The sequence below is a fragment of the Rhineura floridana genome, chromosome 12 (genome assembly GCF_030035675.1).
Source record: "Rhineura floridana isolate rRhiFlo1 chromosome 12, rRhiFlo1.hap2, whole genome shotgun sequence".
Taxonomy (NCBI): Eukaryota; Metazoa; Chordata; class Lepidosauria; order Squamata; family Rhineuridae; genus Rhineura; species Rhineura floridana.
Window position 1 is genome coordinate 12,388,164 of NC_084491.1, and position 21,814 is coordinate 12,409,977.

General features: G+C 42.0%; 2 protein-coding genes across 5 annotated transcripts in view; both read right to left on the reverse strand.

The window, feature by feature from the left end:
* Window positions 1–1,058: 1,058 nt before the first annotated feature.
* Window positions 1,059–1,493, reverse strand: LOC133368749 (profilin-2-like). Its single transcript, XM_061593364.1, has one exon. It carries the CDS (start codon window positions 1,491–1,493, stop codon window positions 1,059–1,061), a length of 435 nt encoding a protein of 144 aa, XP_061449348.1.
* Window positions 1,494–6,416: 4,923 nt separating this feature from the next.
* The window catches only part of LOC133368664 (outer mitochondrial transmembrane helix translocase-like), a 49,045-nt gene continuing 33,647 nt past the window's right edge, over window positions 6,417–21,814 (reverse strand). For 2 of the 4 annotated variants that reach the window (XM_061593153.1, XM_061593152.1), the window contains exons 6-10: window positions 19,171–19,277; window positions 17,515–17,604; window positions 12,664–12,714; window positions 9,670–9,845; window positions 6,417–7,008 (exon numbers count right to left, since the gene is read on the reverse strand). In XM_061593153.1, the coding sequence (XP_061449137.1) occupies window positions 6,903–7,008; window positions 9,670–9,845; window positions 12,664–12,714; window positions 17,515–17,604; window positions 19,171–19,277 (530 nt within the window). In that variant the 3' untranslated portion in view covers window positions 6,417–6,902. The remainder of the gene's footprint in view (window positions 7,009–9,669; window positions 9,846–12,663; window positions 12,715–17,514; window positions 17,605–19,170; window positions 19,278–21,814) is intronic. The other 2 variants (XM_061593154.1, XM_061593155.1) reach the window with 2 other exon arrangements.

Sequence of the window (21,814 nt, forward strand, 5' to 3'; positions counted from 1 at the left end):
TGCTTTTCTCTGTCCTAATACTAGGAACGCTATCATCCGATGAAATGGACTGGTGGGAGAATGAAGTACTTCACACAGCACATTGTTAAGTTATGGAATGCACTGTCTTACCCCTCTCTTCAAAGTTTGTATACATTTTGTGAAGCGTGTATTGGTCTCCACCTTACCTGGTTCCTTTATTCTTTGCAGTTTTAAGAGACTAAGAGAATACCTCTAAGAAACATTTTATTAATGGATTAAACTGAACTTGTAGTATCTCTTTAACTGTTGCCTGCAAAGCCACACTACTTCATTTGATTACTTTAGTTGCTCATTTGATTTCTGCTGATCGCTTTGGTCCAGGGGCATTTCTGCTGCAGTTTGGAGGAAGGAGACAGCTTGCATTGTGCTTCAGCATGGATGGGCATCAACCACACAGGATGTGCCGAGACTTGCTTTGAATGAACAATAACAGTTTTGAGACATAAATAACGTGGACGGTGCTGAATCACCCCTCTGACTCATGATACATTTCTCTCCACTTGTCCGATTCCTGATTTCACCAATAACCAAGTTTATTTGAAGTGATGACAATTCTCTATATCCAGATGGATCCCTGCAACAATAGCAAATGCCAAAGTGAAAGATACCCTCTAGAAAGGATCTTTTAAAATGGGATTATCTAGAGAGCCGAAGTCCTGTGGGCCAACATCAGTGGTTAATCTCACCGGTTTATTGCTCAGTCCATTACAATGAGGTTGGGAAAAGGCTGGAGAGCATTCTAAATTCAATATATACATATCTTTAGCCATACATTTTTATAGCACAAACTGTGCTTTACTGTTGTGATTCTAATTCCACTGCTTGCTGTGCTAGATGCTTGGTGATTGCCTGCTTTGGCCCACCTAGACCTCCACCATTTTACCAACATTCCTGTGGGATTTGAGCTCTTCCAGCAGCTGTTGCGATTCTCCTTTCAAGCATGCCTCACAATAGGGGAAGGGATAGGAGAGAAAGGAAACTGTTGCCATTTGGAAGTTGTACCAGTAAAGGAAGTGTGGTGGTCGCTCAGCACACATTTATTGACGCAAGTTGTCTTTGATATACCGGGCAATCTGAAAAGCCTTCATATTCAATGTCCCTCCCTGAATCCCTTTCTGGCCAATGAGGATTAGGCATACAGGGTTGACCAGGACGATAGTGATGGCATGGGTGCAGCTGTCTCCATTGTCCCCGTACAGCTTGGTCCGGAGATCCATAGTGTATTGATGGGCATCTGTATAGAGATTGTCACGTATGACCAGACACTTGAGGCCACCAAGGGTCAACCCTTGTGTGAGGAGGATGTCTCTGTTCCTACCAAGGAGAGCTTGGATCTCTAACTTGGTCACTTTGGCCAAAAGGCCACCTTGGTGGGCACCAAAGAGCTGCTGCTGAGCTATAGAGATGACTGCTGCATCCCAGCACAGCCCGTCTCTCATGACGCAGTTGATGTACCCCTGCCAGACAGTCATTCTGTGACTTAAGAATGTGTTGCAGTTAGATGTACCTGGCAACCAGGGACAAATACAAACTCTCCTTTTAGAGGCTTTTTTTTATAACCTCCAGTTGGATGTTGGTACTTAGATGAACAGGATCTGTGACGTGTGCTGTTTGCCCATCATATAACGTGCATGGAAGATGAGAACGTTGCAGGTTAAAGGAGGCAGCTGATGCTTGCTTAAGGAGTGTGTTTCTTTCCAGCACTGATGTACTTTTGGTGACTTGGCCAAGGTTAGCTTGGAGCTGGATTTTTGGACTCTGAAATCCTTCAGCAGCAGTCTCCTTGATACCTCCTGCCAGTAGGCCACTGTGGGATGTAAACACTTAACCTTCTTTTCATTACCTTTTTGCTCTTTGCTCTAGAACTCTGGTAGCAGTGAGTCTTTCTGGCTGTGATGTCATAATGCATGTGTGTGTGTCTCCTGGACAAGTTGAGTTGGCCCTTTTTTGCTTCATTGCTCATAGATTGTTCAATATTAAGCAGTTTAGAAAATGCTGTGAAATAAAATGTTCCGTGGCCATGTATCCTCTTCCAATGACTTTGCTCTGTACATCCCATTGCATTTCTTAGCTATTGAGTGGTGGCAGGCAACCATTTTGCTACACATTTGCATCTGATAATCTGTGATAAGGAGAATTTTATCTCTTGGCAGAATGATACAGGTGACGGCTGACTTGTTTTCCTTACGGATTGCACACAAACCTTGGTAAGCTGCCATGGTAATTGAGAAGGGAAAGGTTGAAGAATAACTGGGAGACACTCTAGGAAAATGCACAGTGCCCTTTTTTCATGTCTTCCAGATCTCAACCTTTCCATTCTTGATTTTCTTGGCTTACCAGGTGCACTGCATAGTTACTAAGCTATTTTTAAAAAACTTTGTGCTCAAATGTAAGTAGATGGATCCAGCGGGCAGCACTGAAAGCTTCCCCCCCTTTTTTTAAAAATGCAGCAGCAGGAGAGACGCACAACCAAGCATGGAAGTTGGGACCTTCCCCACCTGCTTGCATGTTTTGGTGCATAGCTTCTCAGCTGGGAGCACTCAAAATGAGCTCCAAAGTAGGAAAAAACAGAATGATCTGGACTGCAAATTCTTCCATCAGATACCAGATTTCAGAGTGAGGAGGAAGCAGCCATGGCAAAAAAGGCAATGAAATATTTCCAGTTCTGTATTTACAGATCTTGAATGCTTTTCTGTATAATCCTGCAAAGGAGGTGTGCTACAACTTGCTACAGCTTTTTTGCATGAGCTACATTAAGAAAAATACCTATTCTTTGTAAAGAGCTATGTACATAGGTGGCACTATGTAGTAGTAGTAATAATTATATTGTTATGTGCCTTCAAGTCGACTATGATTTATGGCGACCCTATGATTCAGCGACCTCCAATAGCATCTGTCATGAACCACCCTGTTCAGATCTTCAGGTCTGTGGCTTCGTTTATGGAATCAATCCATCTCTTGTTTGGCCTTCCTCTTTTTCTACTCCCTTCTGTTTTCCCCAGCATTATGGTCTTTTCTAGTGAATCATGTCTTCTCATGATGTGTCCAAAGTATGATAACCTCAGTTTCATCATTCTAGCTTCTAGTGACAGTTCTGGTTTAATTTGTTCTAACACCCAATTATTTGTCTTTTTTTCAGTCCATGGTATGCGCAAAGCTCTCCTCCAGCACCACATTTCAAATGAGTTGATTTTTCTCTTACCTGCTTTTTTTACTGTCCAACTTTCACATCCATACATAGAGATCGGGAATACCATGGTCTGAATGATCCTGACTTTAGTGTTCAGCGATACATCTTTGCATTTGAGGACCTTTTCTAGTTCTCTCATAGCTGCCCTCCCCAGTCCTAGCCTTCTTCTGATTTCTTGACTATTGTCTCCATTTTGGTTAATGATTGTGCCAAGGTATTGATAATCCTTGACAAGTTCAATGTCCTCATTGTCAACTGTAAAGTTGCATAAATCTTCTGTTGTCATTACTTTAGTCTTTTTGACGTTCAGCTGTAGTCCTGCTAGTGTGCTTTCCTCTTTAACTTTCATCAGCATTTGTTTCAAATCGTTACTGGTTTCTGCTAGTAGTATGGTATCGTCTGTATATCTTAAATTATTGGTATTTCTCCCTCCAATTTTCACACCTTCATCAATACAACCCTGTCTCACACCCTTTCCGATGGGGAACCAATCGGTTTCTCCATATTCTGTCCTTACAGTAACCTCTTGTCCAGATTATAGGTTGCGCATCAGGACAATCAGATGCTGTAGCACCCCCATTTCTTTTAAAACATTCCATAGTTTTTCATGATCTACACAATCAAAAGCTTTGCTGTAATCTATAAAACAGGGTGATTTTCTTCTGAAATTCCTTGGTTTTTTCCATTATCCAACGTATGTTTGCAATATAATCTCTGGTTCCTATTCCCTTTCTAAATCCAGCTTGGACATCTGGCATTTCTCGCTCCATATATGGTAAGAGCCTTTATTGTAGAATCTTGAGCATTACTTTACTTGCATGGGATATTAAGGCAATAGTTTGGTAATTACTGCATTCCCTGGGATCCCCTTTCTTTGGAATTGGGGTATATATTGAACGCTCCCAGTATGTGGGCCATTGTTTAGTTTTCCATATTTCTTGACAGATTTTTGTCAAAATTTGGACAGATTCAGTCTCAGTAGCTTGTAGCAACTCTATTGGTATGCCATCTGTTCCTGGTGCTTTGTTTCTTCCAAGAATTTTAAGAACAGCTTTCACCTCACATTCTAAAATTTCTGGTTCTTCATCATATGGTTCCTCCGTGAATGAATCAGTCATCCTTGCATCTCTTTTATAGAGTTCTTCAGTGTATCGCTTCCATCCTTTTATTTCATCTCGGTCAGTCAGTGTGTTCCCCTGTTGATTATTCAACATCCCTACTCGTGGTTTAAATTTCCCTTTCATTTCTCTAATCTTTTGGAATAGGGCTCTTGTTCTTCCCATTTTGTTGTATTTCTATACAATAACCATTGTAATAGTTTTCTTTGTCCCTACGTACTAGTTGCTGTACTGTTGCATTTAGGGTGTGTTTCTATGTCCTTTTGCTTTTGCTTTCCTTCTCTCTTTAACCATTTTAAGAGTTTCTTCAGTCATCCATTGAGGTCTTTCTCTCTTTTTAACTAGAGGTATTGTCTTTTTGCATTCTTCCCTGATAATGTCTCTCACCTCAGTCCATAGTTCTTCTGGTTCTCTGTCAAGTAAGTTTAAAGCCTCAAATCTGTTCCTTATTTGATCTTTATATTCTTCTGGGATGTTATTTAAATTGTATTTTGGCATTATGATTGCTTTGTTCTTCTTCTTTAGCTTTACTCTGATTTTCAATACGATCAGTTCATGACCTGTACCACAGTCTGCTCCTGGTCTTGTTTTCACAGATGGTATGGAACTTCTCCATCTTCTGCTACCAATTATATAATCAATTTGATTCCTATATTAACCATTTGGTGATGTCCATGTGTACAGTCATCTTTTTGGTTGCTCAAAAAATGTGCTTGCAAGAAAGAAATTACTGGCTTCACAGAATTCAATAAGTCTTTCTCCTGTTTCATTTCTGTCTCCTAAGCTCCATTTCCTCACAATTCCTAGTTCTTCTCTGTTCCCTACTTTTGCATTCCAGTCCCTCATGATTATCAGCACATCTTGTTTTAGTGTGTGATCGATTTCTTCCTGTACTTCTGTGTAAAATCTCTCCAATTCCTCTCCTGTGTTTGCCGTTGGAGCATCGACTTGGATGATGGTTATGTTCATAGGTTTCCTTTTAATCTCATTGATATAACTTGCTCAGACCTTGCGTTGTAGCTCCTAATTGCTTTTGCTACATCACTTCTCACTATTAAAGCAACCCCATTTCTTCTTAATTTCTCATGTCCTGCATAAAATATTTTGTAGTTGCCTGATTGAAAATGTCCCATTCCCATCCATTTTAATTCACTCACGCCAAGTATTGTAATGTTGATACATTCCATTTCTTGCTTGACAATTTCTAGCTTTCCTTGGTTCATGCTTCTCACATGCCATGTTCCTATTGTGCGTTGTACAACTCCGGACTCTGCTTTTGCATCTGTGCGCATCAGCCTCTGGGCTTCCTTTCGGCTTTGACCCAGTTGCTTCATTAGTCGCAGCGCTACTCGTACTTGTCCTTTGTTCTTCCCCAGTAGCTCGTTGAGTGCCTACTGACCTGGGGGTCTCATCTTCCAGCACTATCTCGTGTTGCTTTTTGAATACTGTGTTCATAGGGTTTTCGTGGCAAGAGGTATTCAGAGGTGGTTTACCATTGCCTTCCTCTGGATGCATCTTAGTCTGGTGTCTCAGCTTTGACCATTCTGCCATGGGTGCCCCTGCTAGGAGTCTAGCCTCTTGGTCTAGACTCCTGACGGCATTGCTCGCAGCTTCTTCAACACTCTCAAATAATGATATTATTATTATCTACCTGCCCCTAGGGCAGGTTACAGCAATTTTAAAATACAGCATGAAAAACAATGAAAAATAACCTAAAATAACAAAATAAGGTGGTTCCTAAAAATATTCATCTTAGGTGTCAATAGAGCAAAGAGGTGCTTCAGCTTTCGCCTAAAACTGTGCAATGAAGTTGCCAGACACACCTCAGTGGGGAGGGAATTCCACAACTTAGGGGCCACCACAGAGAATGCCCTCTCCGAGAATACCATCCCTTGAGCTTCTGAGGGTGGTGGAACTACCAAAAGGGCCCCCTCTGTTGATCTCAACACCCAAGAGGGTCTGTAGGGAAGGAGATGGTCTTTCAGATATTTGACAATGATGTTCAGGGTGGGTTGTGCAAAGGGAGCCAGCAAACCTGAAAACAAAAATAAATCCTTGCCTAGCCCAGGCATTTGTTTTAATGTCCTCTTTTATTATAAGCTGGACTATTTTACAAGTACAGCTTCCTGCTCACTCATACAATAACTAATACATCCAAACTGTGTGTTCTTAGTTTTACTGGTGGCTGCCCTTGCTCAGTTTTACCAGATCACTCCCTTCCTTTGTGCCTGTAGAAAAGCTCTTGACACTTTCCCCACCCACATACAAGTGTGTGCCTGATTCTAGTTAAACCACTCTGACCTTTCTTTTGACCTAAGAGTTTCTCCATTCCGACAAATGTCCTTTACATCCCACTCCATCCTATGTGGCTGTGCTCAGCCTAGATTTCCTTCCCTGACACTTTTCCCTCTGAGCTATGAAGACTACACAAACACACACACACTCACCCTTTGCCCTCCATCTAGTTAAAATGCAGTGAACAGTCAATGTAACCTCCTTGCATTCTGTTCTGAGTTGATGATCTCTGGTCTCTAGGCTACATGGGGCAGCAGCTTAGTCCAAAGCCGCTTCTTTCAGTTCCGCACAGCAGTCAACACTCCCTTGGACTCCTCCATCTTCTCAAGGGCAAACAACAGGTCAAGCTGGGTAAGTGGCCGCACCCTTTCCTCTTCCAGGTCCCTGGGCACAAAATGAAGAGAGAAAATGGGATCATGGGCTGCCCGCTGAGATACGTCAACAGACAATTGTGATGTTCCTGTATTAATGTATATATGTTTGTATAGAAGATATGTGGTAAGTGGAATGAAAGAGGAGGGGGGAGTAAATGAGCAGTAGAATGCTGGATGATTGGCTGAGTGTTTGGATGGCTGAGTATAAAAGGAAGAATGACAGTTGAATCTGGTGTGGACGTTAGTGGGTTGTTTGAGAGGTGTTTGGTGGGGTTTTTGAGAGGAGATTGTGTGGAGAGTTGGTGGATGTGGGGAGAGTGTGGAGTTCGGATTAATACTAAGACAAGTATCACAGGAATAGATGAAACCATATGCTTATGTGCCTCTATAAAGTAATCTTGTTATTTCTAATATTTAATCAACACTATTTTGGTTTACCGGAGGCCTGATCCTTGGCTGGGGAATATACAGACCAGAGGGGAGGGCAAGGTACTTACCAAGGCTGAAGGGAAACTGTAACAATTGGTGGCAGCGGTGAAGGGAAGAATATAACACCACAAGTATCCAGAGCAACCCAGAATTATATGCATTCTATATAGATCATAGGGATTGGGACAGCTTAAGCACGCAGTCACAGAGGTAACCTGATTGAGAGAGACTCAGGCAGAGTCTCTGGGAATACTGGTCATAGGACGTGACTGGTGGTGCTGCCTAGCAGGGGGATCTGGTGAGGTCTGTGCTAGAGCGGAGAGAGAAACCATAAAAAAGGACAGTCCGGACTGGTGGAGTCCCTGGTGGTGCCTAGTGACAGGCAGTAGCCACGAGCAGGTAGGAACCTGACAGGGAGAGCCAGGGAAGGGCGTCACAACGATCTGTTCTTCTGTTCCATTATTTGCTTCCTAAAAGATCTGCTATTATCCTTCACTGCAGTTTCAATGTCTCCAAAAGTCAACTGAATCTGCCATTCTAGATTAGTTTTATTTTACATTGTTTGGTTTCAAATTGCCTTAATTTAGGAACATAGGAAGCTACCTTCTACCAGGTCAGACTGTTTCTCTGTCTAGCCCAGTGTCATCTACTCTGACTGGCAGCAACTCTCCAGGGTCTCAGGCGAAGAGAGACCTTTGCTATCACCTACTATGTGATCTCTTTAACTGGAGATGAGATACCAAAGGTTGAACCTTCTATATGCAAAGCAAGTGTGCTCTACCACTGACCTATGGACTCTCCCTGTTTCTTGATGGGTTAAGATTTAATTGTATTTGTTTTTTAACACAGTTGTGGAAATCCATTTGGAAAAGCAGTATAGAAAAATATTTTAAATAGAAATATATGTTGTCTTTCCAAGTGCAATCCACCTCTGATGTTTCATCACTTGATGGTTAGATGTAAACTGAACTGTCTGCAGAGCCCATGTAGCCAACTCATGTTGGAATTGAAATGACCACATAATTAATTTCAACGGCAAATATGTCATATGCTCCCAAGCTCAATGCCAGCAAGGGACCATACTCAGGGGTCCTTCCACCATTGCCTGTGATGTTGATGGAGGTGCAGTAGCATGGACAGGGGACTTGTGTCCCTCTAGAAAGGGGGGGTTCCAGTTCTCATAATCCCTGACTATTGGCTATGCTGGCAGGGCTGAAATGCTGCTTCCACAGTCAATGAACACTGTAGACACAACAGAGTTAGGTGGATCAAAGGTCTGACTCTGCATGAAACAATCTCCTGTGTTTCTAATGCTGCCCAACTTGTATGTTTGTTGTAAGACTCACAACACAACTCCTGGGTTTCTCCAGATCAAGGAGGGATAACAAGGGCATGGGAAGGAACCACACCATAGACTTCTCCTACATGACCTCAGATCTCCACCATTACTTAGTGATGCAGGAAGCAGCTTTTCAAAAGCAACTGTCCCTGCATTGCTAAAGGTAACATTGGAAAGAGTCCTGTAAACAGTTTCTATATATTCATTAAAAATCACCTTTTGTCTCCTGCAATTTAGCCCTGCTCCATTGCACTGATAGACTTTCTTAGATGTATGGACTTGATTTGGACAATTGGAGTTTAACCCATAGTTTCATACTTCTGAAAGTCCATGGGCCAAAGCGTTTGAGCCCAGAACCTTCTGGCTATTAATTCATTCCATTTGTATAATGCCCATATAGCTATGTTACAGATACAATTCAAAACTGTACACAGAACAACAGAAAAAATCATAAAAATCACAACAGCAAGAACAAATCCAAAGCCAGCATAAACACAGCAGATAAAATAACTTAAAACCAATATAAAAAGAGCAAAACACACCAGATAGACATACTCATTAAAATTAAAGTGCCTGGAAGAACAGAAGTCTTCACCTGGCACCTAAAAGGCCATGATGTAGGTGCCAGGCGAGAGTCTCTGGGGAGTATTCCATACTTGGGACACCCCCCAATGAAAGGCTACCCTCTAGTAACCACCCAGCTTGCTTCATTAAGCTGGAGAGCCTGAAAAGTCCCTCTGATAATGAATGATCACAAGGCCTAGGCAAGTATGTATGGGAGAAGACAGTCCTTCAAGTAGACTGGACCCAAGCCATTCAGGGTTTTCAAGGTTAAAACCTGTTGCTTTGAAACAGAAAGGAATTATGAAACGCTGGAAGGAATAGGAGATGAGCAAGCCACACCTTTCCTCATCACTGTCTCCATCACGTAGCATCCAGGCAATCTGCTTCATTTGCTGCTTTCGGACGTAATCACACACACGATACATGGCAGCATCTCGGCACAATTCCCGCAGGTCACTGCCTGAGTAGCCCTTTGTTTTCTCGGCCATCTCTTTCAGGCTCACAGCGTTGCTCATCTGTTCCAAAGGCAAAGGCCCCCTCAGGGTTAAATAGGGAGGAGGTTCACAGTTCTGTTCCCTGGGCTGGGGTCTGCCCACACAGCCTTGGCTCTGCCTGCCTCTAGCTTCCCTGTGCTGACAGCTGAAAGGGAATGCTGAAACACTGTGCTGTTGGCAAAGAGGTACTGCAGAGCACTGTGGACCAGACCTTGCCCCAGACTGAGATAGTTAATTCCTCTTTGCAAGCAAGCCATGGGCATTTTAGTCTTGTGGGGAGGGCACAGATGACTAGAGGTTTAACAGATTTATCAGCACTGTCAAATTAGAATTTCTAGGATTCTTCAGTGGGAAGCTGTGATAATTTAAAACTGGTATTAAACTAATGTATGTTTATGGTGTAGATAGACTCTTGTGTGTTCCCCATTTCTTCCCACTGACTAGGGTGTAGTCCCACTTAAACATGTATCTCCCCCGCTGGCTACTTTTCTGGTTTGGATAACTTAATTGTGACTTGCTGTTTTAATGCTGTCGTTATATTGTTGTTTGTTCTTGTATAATGATCACTGTTGGGAATTAAGTATTCTTGTACTGAGTTGCAGCGATTGCAGAAAAAGGAGTCTGTCAATAAACCTGATTTGACTAGTGAGCATATTGTGTCCTAGGAAAGTGGTTTCCAAACGTCCCCCTCCCCCACCTCCATGGACCACTTGAAAATTGCTGAAGGTCTTGGCGGAGCACTTGATACTTTTTCTGCCTTTTGCAGCGTTTGTAATGGACTATGCAAGATGCTGTATGATTTTTAATTGTATTTTTATTGCTTCTTTTTATTGTATTGTATTCCATAGAATTCAAACTGATACAATATAAGAAATAAAAGCAATAAAATAAATTTAAATCATTATGAATATTTAATGTAGACATGCCACAGACCACCTGAATGAAGTTTGCAGACCACTGGAAACCCCTGATGTACACTATTGATCCAGCTAGCTCAGCATTGTCTGTGTCCACCTTCCCCAGCCTGGTGCCCTCCAGCTGTTTTGGATTACAGCTTGACTGGCAGTAGCTCTCAGGACCAATGCCAGGCATGACTGGGCCCTTGGGCACTAGCCTGCCCCAGCACCGCAGTGCCATATGCCTCAACACCCCCCTCTGATACAGGCGGCACGGGGCTTAAATAGGCCCACCCTATTTCCTGCATCAGTGCACATATGCCTGCTAACACCAAAGATGGCAGCTGGGGTGTCACTCCCTTAGGAACGCCCCCACCGCCATCTTGGGTGATAGCAGGTGTACACACTGATGCGCTAATGCGACAGGTAGGTTAGGCAGGCACCAATGCTGCCTATATTAGGGGGGTGCCTGCGAGCTCCTGCTGTACGATCCATGGCAGTGTCGGGTCGCATGACCCAACATTAATGTGGATCACAGAGCAGGAGCTCCACCCTAAGGAGGGGTCCTCATCCAGGGTCCAAACTGGCTTCCCGTTGGTGCCAGGCCTGCCAGCTGTCTAAGGCTTCAGACAGGAGTCTTTCTCAGCTCAGCGAAGAGATGCCAGGAATTGAGAACCTGGGACCTTGGACATACAAAGCAGGTGTTCTACCTCTGAGCTTTAGCCCCTACCCAGCAGTGTAGCAGACTGGGAATGTGGGGGAGCACAGCTCTAGGACTTTTTTGTTGGAAGTGGGGCAAGAGCAACTCCTGTTTTGTTCTTTTGTTTATGTTCCAGAAGGCAGATAGAGTTAGGGTCCTCCAGATGGATAGGCTTGATTACCTTTACCTGTGATGCTCTGACTGACTTCCTTCCGTCTTAGACTGATACGTCTTAGGGAAGCTTATCTGCCCCTCCTTCTTCCGCCCTTTCTTCTTCGATTGTCCGAAAGAGAGGAGACACCTTAGTCTTTGCACTCTCTCTGCTAGCCATGAGGGCAATTCCCAAGCCTGGGCATTACACCTCCAACTTAGTTAGTTAGAACTAGGTATGCCTTTCTAAGTACTATGTATTTCTCTAAATAAAGTAGCTTTTCTTATTTTCCTAAGTCTTAAGTCTCAGTGATCTCAATGCAGGGTAAAAGCCTGCTTTCTTGCACACACTGGCAACAGCATCTCAGACCACTGACAATCTCTGCTCATTTATACAAATTTATATAACATTTTTTCCAGTGCAGAAGTGATTACATCATCATCCGCAGGAGTTCCAGGGTAACTGTCACATCCTCTGTACTCTGGAAAGTGAATGAGGTGGCTTTCACTTTTTCCTGACAGGTTATTATAAAGGAAGTCAGAAAATGAAAAGAATAATCAAACAGAGGCTATATACTATTTTCCTTTCCTTTGTTGGGGCACCTACTTCATGCTAGCAGTTTAAATGGCAACAATTCTTTGCAGGATTGTTTGTCTTTCTAATTAAAAGCTGAAGATTACATTTCAGCTGGCTGAAGATCTTTTGTTAAAGCTCAGTGGTTTTACAAGTCACATGTATCAGATAAACAACTATTCTAACTGTCAGCTGATCCTAATATGTTTGCTAATATGCCATGTACAGTTGCTCTTGGGTAGGGAGCATGTATGTATATATATGGACCAACAGAGCTGCCTGCATTTTTGGACTCTCCACGAGAGTGGGTTATATTCAACTTAATCCTACTCAGAGTATACCCACTGAAGTTAAGTTAGTCATGTCTATTCATTTCAATAGGTCTACTCTAAATAGGATTAGAATTGAATGCCACCCTATGTGACTGAGCTCCTGCACTTCCCAATTTGCCACTTTATTACTGATCCAGCTGCAATTGGAAAAAGATAATTGGGGGGCAAGAGAAAGAAGGAAACTCACATTTTCTCCATCAAGAATGAGCTTCAGAATATCCTGCCGTTGCTTTTGTGTCTAACGGAAAGAGAGAACCAACGAGACTAGGGTTTACTATGAACTGGACGTTAACGTAAGAACAGGCCGGGTGTTATTTAAGAGCACTTGATAACAACCACCTACCTAAAGCTAAGCATGTCTGGGGTCTGGTCAATGCCTGGATGGGAGATTGTCTGGGGACCCCATGAACAATGAATTCCAAGGTGGAATATAAATGAAATAAATCTAAGAGAACCAAAAATACATCTCCAGCCATTATGTCTTGCCTCTTATAAGAGAGTGGTCTGTAGTTGTATAGTGTTTATAGTGTACAGAGTGTAGAAGGTAAATGATGGAAGATTCAGGACAGATAAAATAAAGTGCTTCTTCATACCAAGCATAGTTAAGCTGTGGAATTTGCTACCACAGGAGCCAGTGATGGCCACTGTGACATCACAAGACTATGCAAATGTGTTATCCAGGTTCTGCTGATGTTTGTTTAATATATGTCCTTATATGGTAGGTAGAGATGGGAGGAGTAAAATGGCGTATTAGGGAGTGAGTGGTGTGAATGTTGCTGATTGGGTGTTGAATTATCTGGTTTGTTTTTAAATATACTGGCGGTTTTGTCAGTTGAGAGGGTCAGCTGGTTTGATTTTGGGTTTGGATAGTTTGGTAGATGAGGAATGGGGGTAAAGGGCGAAGGCTGGTCTGAGGTATATAGAGAATTAGGTAGTGTAGTGATGTATACAGAGCTTTATACCATATTTAATGTTTTAGTGTACTCATACGTAAATAATGAAGTATCACTTTGTTGATCTTGTTCCATACTCACTCCTAAACTTGGTTGCTGTCTACCACATAAATGCCAGTTAATGAGATGGCGTGATAAGAAATGGTATTAAATCAAATATGTACAATTTGCAGAGTCTCTTGGTAAATACTGTAAAGGTGTTTCATTCAGAAACTGGTGGCAGCATATATACCAGAAGGGTAACCCTTGGGGGAAAGGTTTGCCTCACATATAACCTAGCAATAAGTGCAACCACAGGGTGTTTGGGATATCCAGGATCATCCAGAGATAAGGGTGGGATATTGTGGAGTGCCCAGGCTGTGAATGAAAATACTGCACATAAAGGTTTGGAGGTGTTGTACTGGAGGTGTAAAGGTTAGATTTTACAGTATATAGAGGCAGACAACCCCCCTCATATGCAGCAGGAAGGCAAGGATAGGTAGGTGGGGATGTCACAGCCACCAACTTGGAAGGCTTTAAAATAGGATTAGACATATACATGGAGGATCAGGCTATCAATGGCTACTGCCATGATGTCTATGCTCTGCCTCCAAGGTATGTTTTTGAATACCAGTTGCTGGAAACTGCAGATGGGGAGAATGCTCTTGTGCTCAGATCTTGCTTGTGGGCTTCCTGTAGGCATCTTGTTGGCCACTGTGAGAATAGGATGCTGGACTAGATGGGCCATTGGCCTGATCCAGCAGGCTCTTCTTATGTTTTTTCAAGTTTTCAGAGCACTTTACATGCTTTATCTAGTTGCGATCTTTATAGCAGGGATGGGGAATCTGGGGGCGCTCAAGATGTTGTTGGATCCCAGTTCCCAGCAGCCTAGCCAGCACAGCTAATGATCACGGAAGGAACTTTGTTGTGGTTCAGCAGCATCTAGACCCCCACAGCTTCTATACTGGCATGCATTGTGGCAGATGTGGTCTCAGAAAAGGCATTCCTCCTGTGTGAGAGAGAAGGGGACAATGGGTGGTGTGCAATACTAGTCCACTCAGAGTAGACTCATTGAAGTTAATTAACATGACTAATGTAGGTTCATTAATTTCAGTGGGTTTACTCTGAGTAGGACTTAGCTGAATGTAACCCAATGCCTTTAAAGTGTGGCTTAATATCCTCATTTGTTTATGAGCCATTAATCATTGTTTCTGGGTTTGCACCTAATGGGAAGAAGCTATGGTTGAGAGCCGAGTCCTGGCTTGCTCAAAAGGAGGAGCAAAATGGAAAGAAAAGGCTGACTGCACCAACACATTATGCCCAAATTTGGAATGCCTGAGAGTTGTAATTGTATTCTTGATCCCTTTGGAAATGTATTGTTTTATTGACACTTGGCTCTTGCTTTGCCTTTTTCTTGCTTTGTGAAGGGTTCTTCCAGTCAGAGACTCTTTAATAACTGCAAATAAGTGATATTGATAAAGGTTGTCTGTAAAATTTACTTTTTGGATATTGCCATGATGGGTGGGTTGAGGGGGTTGATGATATTATTTTTATCTTTGATTTTATTGTACTATGTGCTGTTTGTGGCAGTTTCCTTTGGAAAGGAAACAGGTTGGATACACCTTTTAATTTGAGATATATTCTACTTATGTTTTTTAAATTTTAACAGATGTATTTGTAATGGAATCTGTTTAGATTGTAAAATCAATAAAAATTAAATTTTAAAAAAAGGAAAAGGCTGTCTGCAGGTACCTGCACCTTGTGCACATCGTGGCTTATTAAGCCAGGAAACGATTGCGTAATGAGTTATAAGCTAGCTGAGGTATACATACATCTTAAGTCTACTAACTATGTGATCCTGTACATGTCCACTCAGAAGCAAGTTCCATTGAATTCAGTGGGTCTTGCTCTGTTAAGGGTGTATAGGTGAAGACCTGGCCAAACCAGCCTGACATGATCAATGCTTTTGCTTTTAATCTATGTGGAGCTTTATGCTTATAATTAACCAAAATATAGGAGATGAGTAGAAAATGTTTTTAGCATGTCTGGGTCAGAAAGCTATTGAGCTGAAACATGAACTAAATTCACCAAGGCCCTGCAGAGCTGGCAGAATTTGGAAGAAGCAAAGGGAAGAGTAGGATGTGGGCTAGGAAAAGGTAAAGAGAACAATGTAGGGGGGAAATACTAAAGCTGGATATCCAGAGATATTAGAAAACTAGGCTAGAGATCATGGCTTTGTTTGGTCTTTGGGGGAGACTTCCTCTTTCACCCAGACACATACAACGGCATTTCATGCCACACAGGCAGTCACTATGGCATGAGCTAAAGACATAATGCAGATAATGTGAGAATATTATGGGGCCACCAGTCAGTTTTTGCAAGTGCAGGAGATAGAAGATTCTAATGTAAGAGGAAGGGGGTTATAAAAGGGGAAAGAGCAAGAAGGCAAGTGAGACTATCAGATACAATTGGCTCTAGTGGTGTTGACCAAAGAGGAGGCTTTGAAGATCTCCCTGCACAACAGACTGCCTTACATGGTCTGTGAAAACCTTCATACTGACCTATGTAGGTGTTTACATAGGACTGCAACCCAAGAGATCTTTTCAAAGGCTGTTCACATCTCCCAGTGGAGGTGCTAGGACAGGGGAGAAATTCAATTCAGTTTGCATTTAAAAGTGAGTTTATCAAATTTGCAGTTTCTGAAATATTAAAACTGAAACACAGCCATCCTTTGACATTCAACACATCTCCAAATTTTGCAAAGCAGTTATCCAACCAAAGAATGGTTAAGAAATGCATTATATTAGGGGAAATTGCTTGCAAAAATGTGTACTTGAATCAAAACTGCATACAAAAATGTGTTAGGAGAAAATCACACTAAAATGCAGAAGAATTTTCATGAGGAGTTTTTTAAAAATGCAAATTGCTGCAGAAATGAATGTAAGAATGGAAAAATTAGAAACTGGGAGAACTGAAACTGCCAGATGCTTCCATCCCTAGGAGGTACTGACTATTTGCATATGTTACACTCAAACAGATTTATTTATTTAAAGGACTTTTACTCTGCCCTTCAATAACATTCTCGGGGCAGTTAGGCACATCTTGAGTTGCCTGTTTCCTTAGTTGCATCTTTCAAAAAGTTGGCCAGGAAGAAATTTTAGATCACTGTGATCATTGGCTCATTTTGATAAGGCAATAGAATTTCACCCAATACTTTATTTTACTGATGTTAGAAGAAGTTCCAAATTAATGTCTTAACAGCAATGCTCAATTTCTATCCAGCTTCCTTTCTGTAATTTGCTCAAGGCCACTCATAGCTTATTACATCTGATACAACATAAAAAGACATGTACAGGGCTGGTGTAACCAGTAAGCAGAATGAGGTGACTGCCTTAAGTGGCAGATGCTAAGAAGTGGGAAGTAGTGACAAGTTGTTGGAGGAGACAGCTGTGTAAGCTATGTGGTGTGTTGTGCTTCCACTGAGCTAGCTTGCTGCCCTTAGGTGTAACACAGCATGCTGTCGGGTTGCTAGTGTTGAAGCCAGATTCACTTACCAGTCTCATCAGCCTTTGTACATATAATGTGGTGTATGTGTGCATCTTCTCCTTTGGCTCAGGTAGCAAAATGTATTAGGCTAGTCCCATCACAATCATCAAAATGTACAGGTTTAAATCCAATAAATCAAATTTTAAGTTATCCATCTCTGAAGACCTGCCCTTATAACGTTTTGCACTATTGTCTAAAAAGCTACCAAGGCTCTAAAAGTCTCCCTCAGGTTTTTAAAAAGGGAATTTTAGTGTTAGAAACATTTACAAATATTTTTAGTGTGAGAGTGTTTTTATTGTTTTGTTTGCCACCCTGAGCACCTTCTGGGAGGAAGGGCGGGATATAAATTTAATAAATGAATAAATAAACATCTGGACGTTCAAAGGTTCCCTACATCTGCATTAGACCCTTATTTTTTAATGTTAGAACATTTAAATTTTATTAATGATTTCCCTGACACCTTCAGCATTCCCCACCCATCCAATATTGAACTGGAAACCTCACTGTGCAGTAATAGAGCAGGTGTGAGCTGGATTTATTGGGAGGGAAGGTGTCCTTACAGGTAGGCCAATCCGAAAGGTAGTGGGCATTCTCCTCAAGATGGCTGGATCAATATCTTGGGGCCTATTGGTTGCTCCTAGCACCATGACCTGAAATGCAACAAAAGTGGACCATGATAACTGATTAATCTTAATGTTTTAATTAACCAGTTAAAACCACACACACACACATGTTATATCCAATGCTAATCACACTCAGAGTAGACCCATTTAAAATTAATGACTGCATGACTACTTTATATCCATAAATTTCAGTTAGGGATGGAAGGATTTGGCAATTTCGGTTCTCTCAGTATTTCATTTTTCCAATCTTAAATTCAGTCCCCCGTGTTTTTGCAGCAATTTATGATTTTTTTTAAATCCTCAAAGATTCTTCAGCATTTTATTTATTTATTTATTATTTTATTTTATTTATTAGATTTATATCCCGCCCTTCCTCCCAGTAGGAGGCCAGAGGGGCGAATTTCTCCCAATAGAGACATTTTTGTCTGCAGTTTTGACTAATGTACAATTTTTTGCAAGCAATTTGTCATAATGCATTTTCACTATTACTGTTAATTATTATTTATTCCATTTATATCCCACCTTTGCTCTAAGGAGCTCAAGGTGGTATACAAACATGGTTCTCCCCCTTCCAATGTTATCTTCACAACAACCCTGTGAGGTGTGTTAGGCTGAGAGACAGTGACTAGCCTAAGGTCACCCTTCATGGCTGAGCAGGGATTTGCACCCTGGCCTCATAGAATGGTAGAGTTAGAAGGGGGCTAAAAGACCATCGAGTTCAACCCACTACTCAATGCAGGAATCCAACCTCAAGCATACTTGACAAGTGGCTGTCCAGCTGCATCTTGAATTCCTCCTCCTTCATCCCGTTTTAAGAATTATAGAGTTGAAGGGGCCTATAAGGTCATTGAGTCTAACTCAATGCAGGAATCCAAATGAAAGCATACCTGACAGGTGGCTCCCCAGCTGCCTCCAGTGTTGGAGAGCCCATCACCTCCATAGGTCATTGGTTCCATTGTCACACTGTTCTAACAGGAAGTTTTTCCTGATGTTCAGCTGAAATCTGGCTTCATGTAACTTCAGCTCATTATTCAGTGTCCTGCACTCTGGGAAGATTGAGAAGAGATCTTGGCCCTCCTCTGGGTGACAACCTTCCAAGTACCTGAAGAGTGCTATCTGGTCCCAGTCCGAAACGCCAACTACTACACCACACTGGCTCTCATCGTATATGAATTTTATATACATTTCCCCCTTATATACGGATTTTTATAAACTAAGTTTTGTTGGAGAACTGCATTGCAAAATTTGTTTGAGTGCGAATTTTAAAGGATGGCTGTGTTTCAGTTTCCATATTTGTTTTGAAAAGTGTGAATTCAGCTTTAAATGCAAACAGAATTCAATTACTCCCCCATCCCTAATTTGAATGGGTCTACTCTGAGTCAAAGTTAGTTGGATACAACCCTTTATTGTAAAATTAAAGGATAAGCATACTTTTTTAGACTATCCATGTGTATAGCAAGCATCATCTTAGAAGAGGGAAATATATAACTTATGATGGAAAACTGTAGGGATGAGGAGGGAAGGTGCATTGTATGCCCAGGTCTGGCTTACTTTGCGTTAACTGAGCCTGTGTTTCCTGCTAGGTGGTGGTACCTGGGAATTGGGCCCAATCTCTAGACCATCCCAAAGGCTCATGAACTCAGCTTTCATCATAGCAGTGGCTTCATGGTCAGCTTCGGAGCGGTTCCTTAGGAAGGCATCTGTCAGGAGGGATAAAAAGAACAGTTCAGCACAAGCAGTGGGCTTCTGCTCATTTTCCCTGTGCTGGTGTCTGTTTTGACACCCAGCTCCGTAGCTCATATATTGGCAACATTTTATTTTCCTTCTATTATAAAAAAGAAATGCTGAAACGCAGCAGGACTCTGCTTCTTTCAAGGTTATCAGTAATTTCTGTTGGAAGGTCCCATATGTCTGCAGGTCTGTCCCCCACCTTCACCTGAACTTGGTTGATGGCATGGGCAGAACTCAAGGGGCTGCTGGTGATAGTGAGAGGGTGGGAGAACCCACTATCAATGGCTATTAGCTACAATGGCTATGTCCTATCTCTGCTATGTTGGTGCTAATAGCTGGTAGACCAGTTAGAGCTTTGGACCACCCTGGGCTCCTACTGGGAGGAAGGGCGGGATATCAATCAATCAATCAATCAATCAATTAATAAAATAAAAATAGAGCTTTAGTAAATTAGCAGAGGTTAGCTTAGTGTAGCTTGCTCAGAGCTCTGTGCAGCGTGGGTGTGATTTACTTGAGAGAAAGCAAGCCTTTACCTTACTCTGAATCACTGAGACTTGGTTTCAAAATAAGAAAAGACTGCTTTGTTAATAGAAATACATACTGGATAGGAAGGATGCTATTTCTAACTAGCTAACTAAGCTGGAGGCTGCTTGGACATTGCCCCTCATGCTGGAGGAGAGGAGACCAAGAGAACATGGAAAACAGAGAGAGGAAATCGGAAGGTGAGTCAGAGGTGAGAACAGCTCCCTAAGATTTATCAGTTTACATGGAAGGAAGACAGAAAAGATGACTACAGGGCATTGGCAGTCTAGCCACCTAGGAGGACTTTCGCTCTGTCTCTCTTCCTGTGCAAAGAGAACTGAATGAGAGTTGCTCTTGTCACACTTCTAACACCTTTTGCCTGATCCAGCAGGTCTTTTTTATGTTCTTATGCCACCTTTTAACTGAAACCCCCAAATCTCTTTTAGGAACTGCATAGAGGAAGACCACTGCTTTGTCCTGCTTTAGGGAGTGTTGAGTACCTTTATGACTTCAGCAACAATTGCACCAGTCCTCACCCTCCTCTCAAATCTATTTCTATACCTAGCAACCAACATACTTTGCCATAATGAAAGTGGCAAAGACTGCAATGCTTAAGAGATGTGCATCTAAGTGATCAAGAATGGATGTGGGTATAGAGAAGTAAGCAACATTTGTTCACTCATGACTCAACTGCAGTCCATCTTTATTGTCACAATTCCATATTCATTCCTAGGATTTGATGGACACTCTGGTAGTTTTCCAATAAGGTTCCAGGACCTCTGGGCTTCTTGCAAATATTTCCAATACAGGAGATGCAGGTTTTAGCCTCAGCTTTAAACTTGTGCTTAGCCTGTGTCTTCCCTTCCCACACCATGAGCTTTCCCATCTGTACAAGCAGGATACTTGCAACCATTGATAGGATTGCCTGCAGCTTGATAAGATCTGAGATCACCATCCAATTACACTTTTGAGCAGCTGTAAAGTTTGGTTTTAACTACATTGGGTACCTTTATTGAGCAGAAATTTTCATGCTGGAAAAATCACAGACCACCACTGGCCTTTCCTCTTTCTGGGATTGTACAGTACAATCTTACTCAAATATGTCTACTCAAAAATAAAAGTAAGTCCTACAGTGGGGCTCACTCTCAGGAAAAGTGGGTATAGGATTGCAGCCTTAGTCTGTTATAACAAAAACAACAACCTTGCAGCACTTTAACATATTTATTTATTTATTATTCAATGTATATCCCGCCCTTCCTCCCAAAGGAGCCCAGGGTGGCAAATATACCAGTGATAAAACATCTAGAAACAATTCTGACACAGACACAGACTGGGAAAGATCTCCACTTAAGGCTGTTGAAAGAGAAAGATCTTCAATAGGTGCCAAAAAGACAACAGGGATGGTGCCTATCAAATACTTAAAAGGGAAGGAATTCGAAAGAGAAGGTGCCACAATGCTAAAGTCCTGATTTCCTGTATTGCTCAGAACAGACCACCTGATAAGATGATATTTGCAGGAGGCCGTCTCCTGCAGAGTGTAGTGATCAATTAGGTATTTAAGGAGTGAGGTAGTCTTTTAGGTATCCTGGTCCTAAGCTTGTATAGGGCTTTATACACCAGAACCAGAACCTTGAACTTGGCCCGGGAGTTAATTGGCAGCCAATGCAAATGTAAGATGGCATAAGCTTTCATGAACTAGAGCCCACTCCATCACACTGTGCTTGTGCTTTTTTACAGTCATCTGGCTGGTAGCTGTTAGAAGAAACAGAACAGGTAAACCTGTCTGATCTCACATGGCAATTCTTATCCTTATGTTATTAACATGTTTAAGAAAGGAGGGGAAGGAGGAATTGGTTGAGAAATTGAAAGTAGAAAATATCTAAAAGTGACGCATGTGTAAGGGGAAAGGTTGTCAGAGCAGACAAACATGTTATGTTATATTTCTAGGCCACCTTTTGGTCAAAAAGGCCCCCAAGGTGACTTA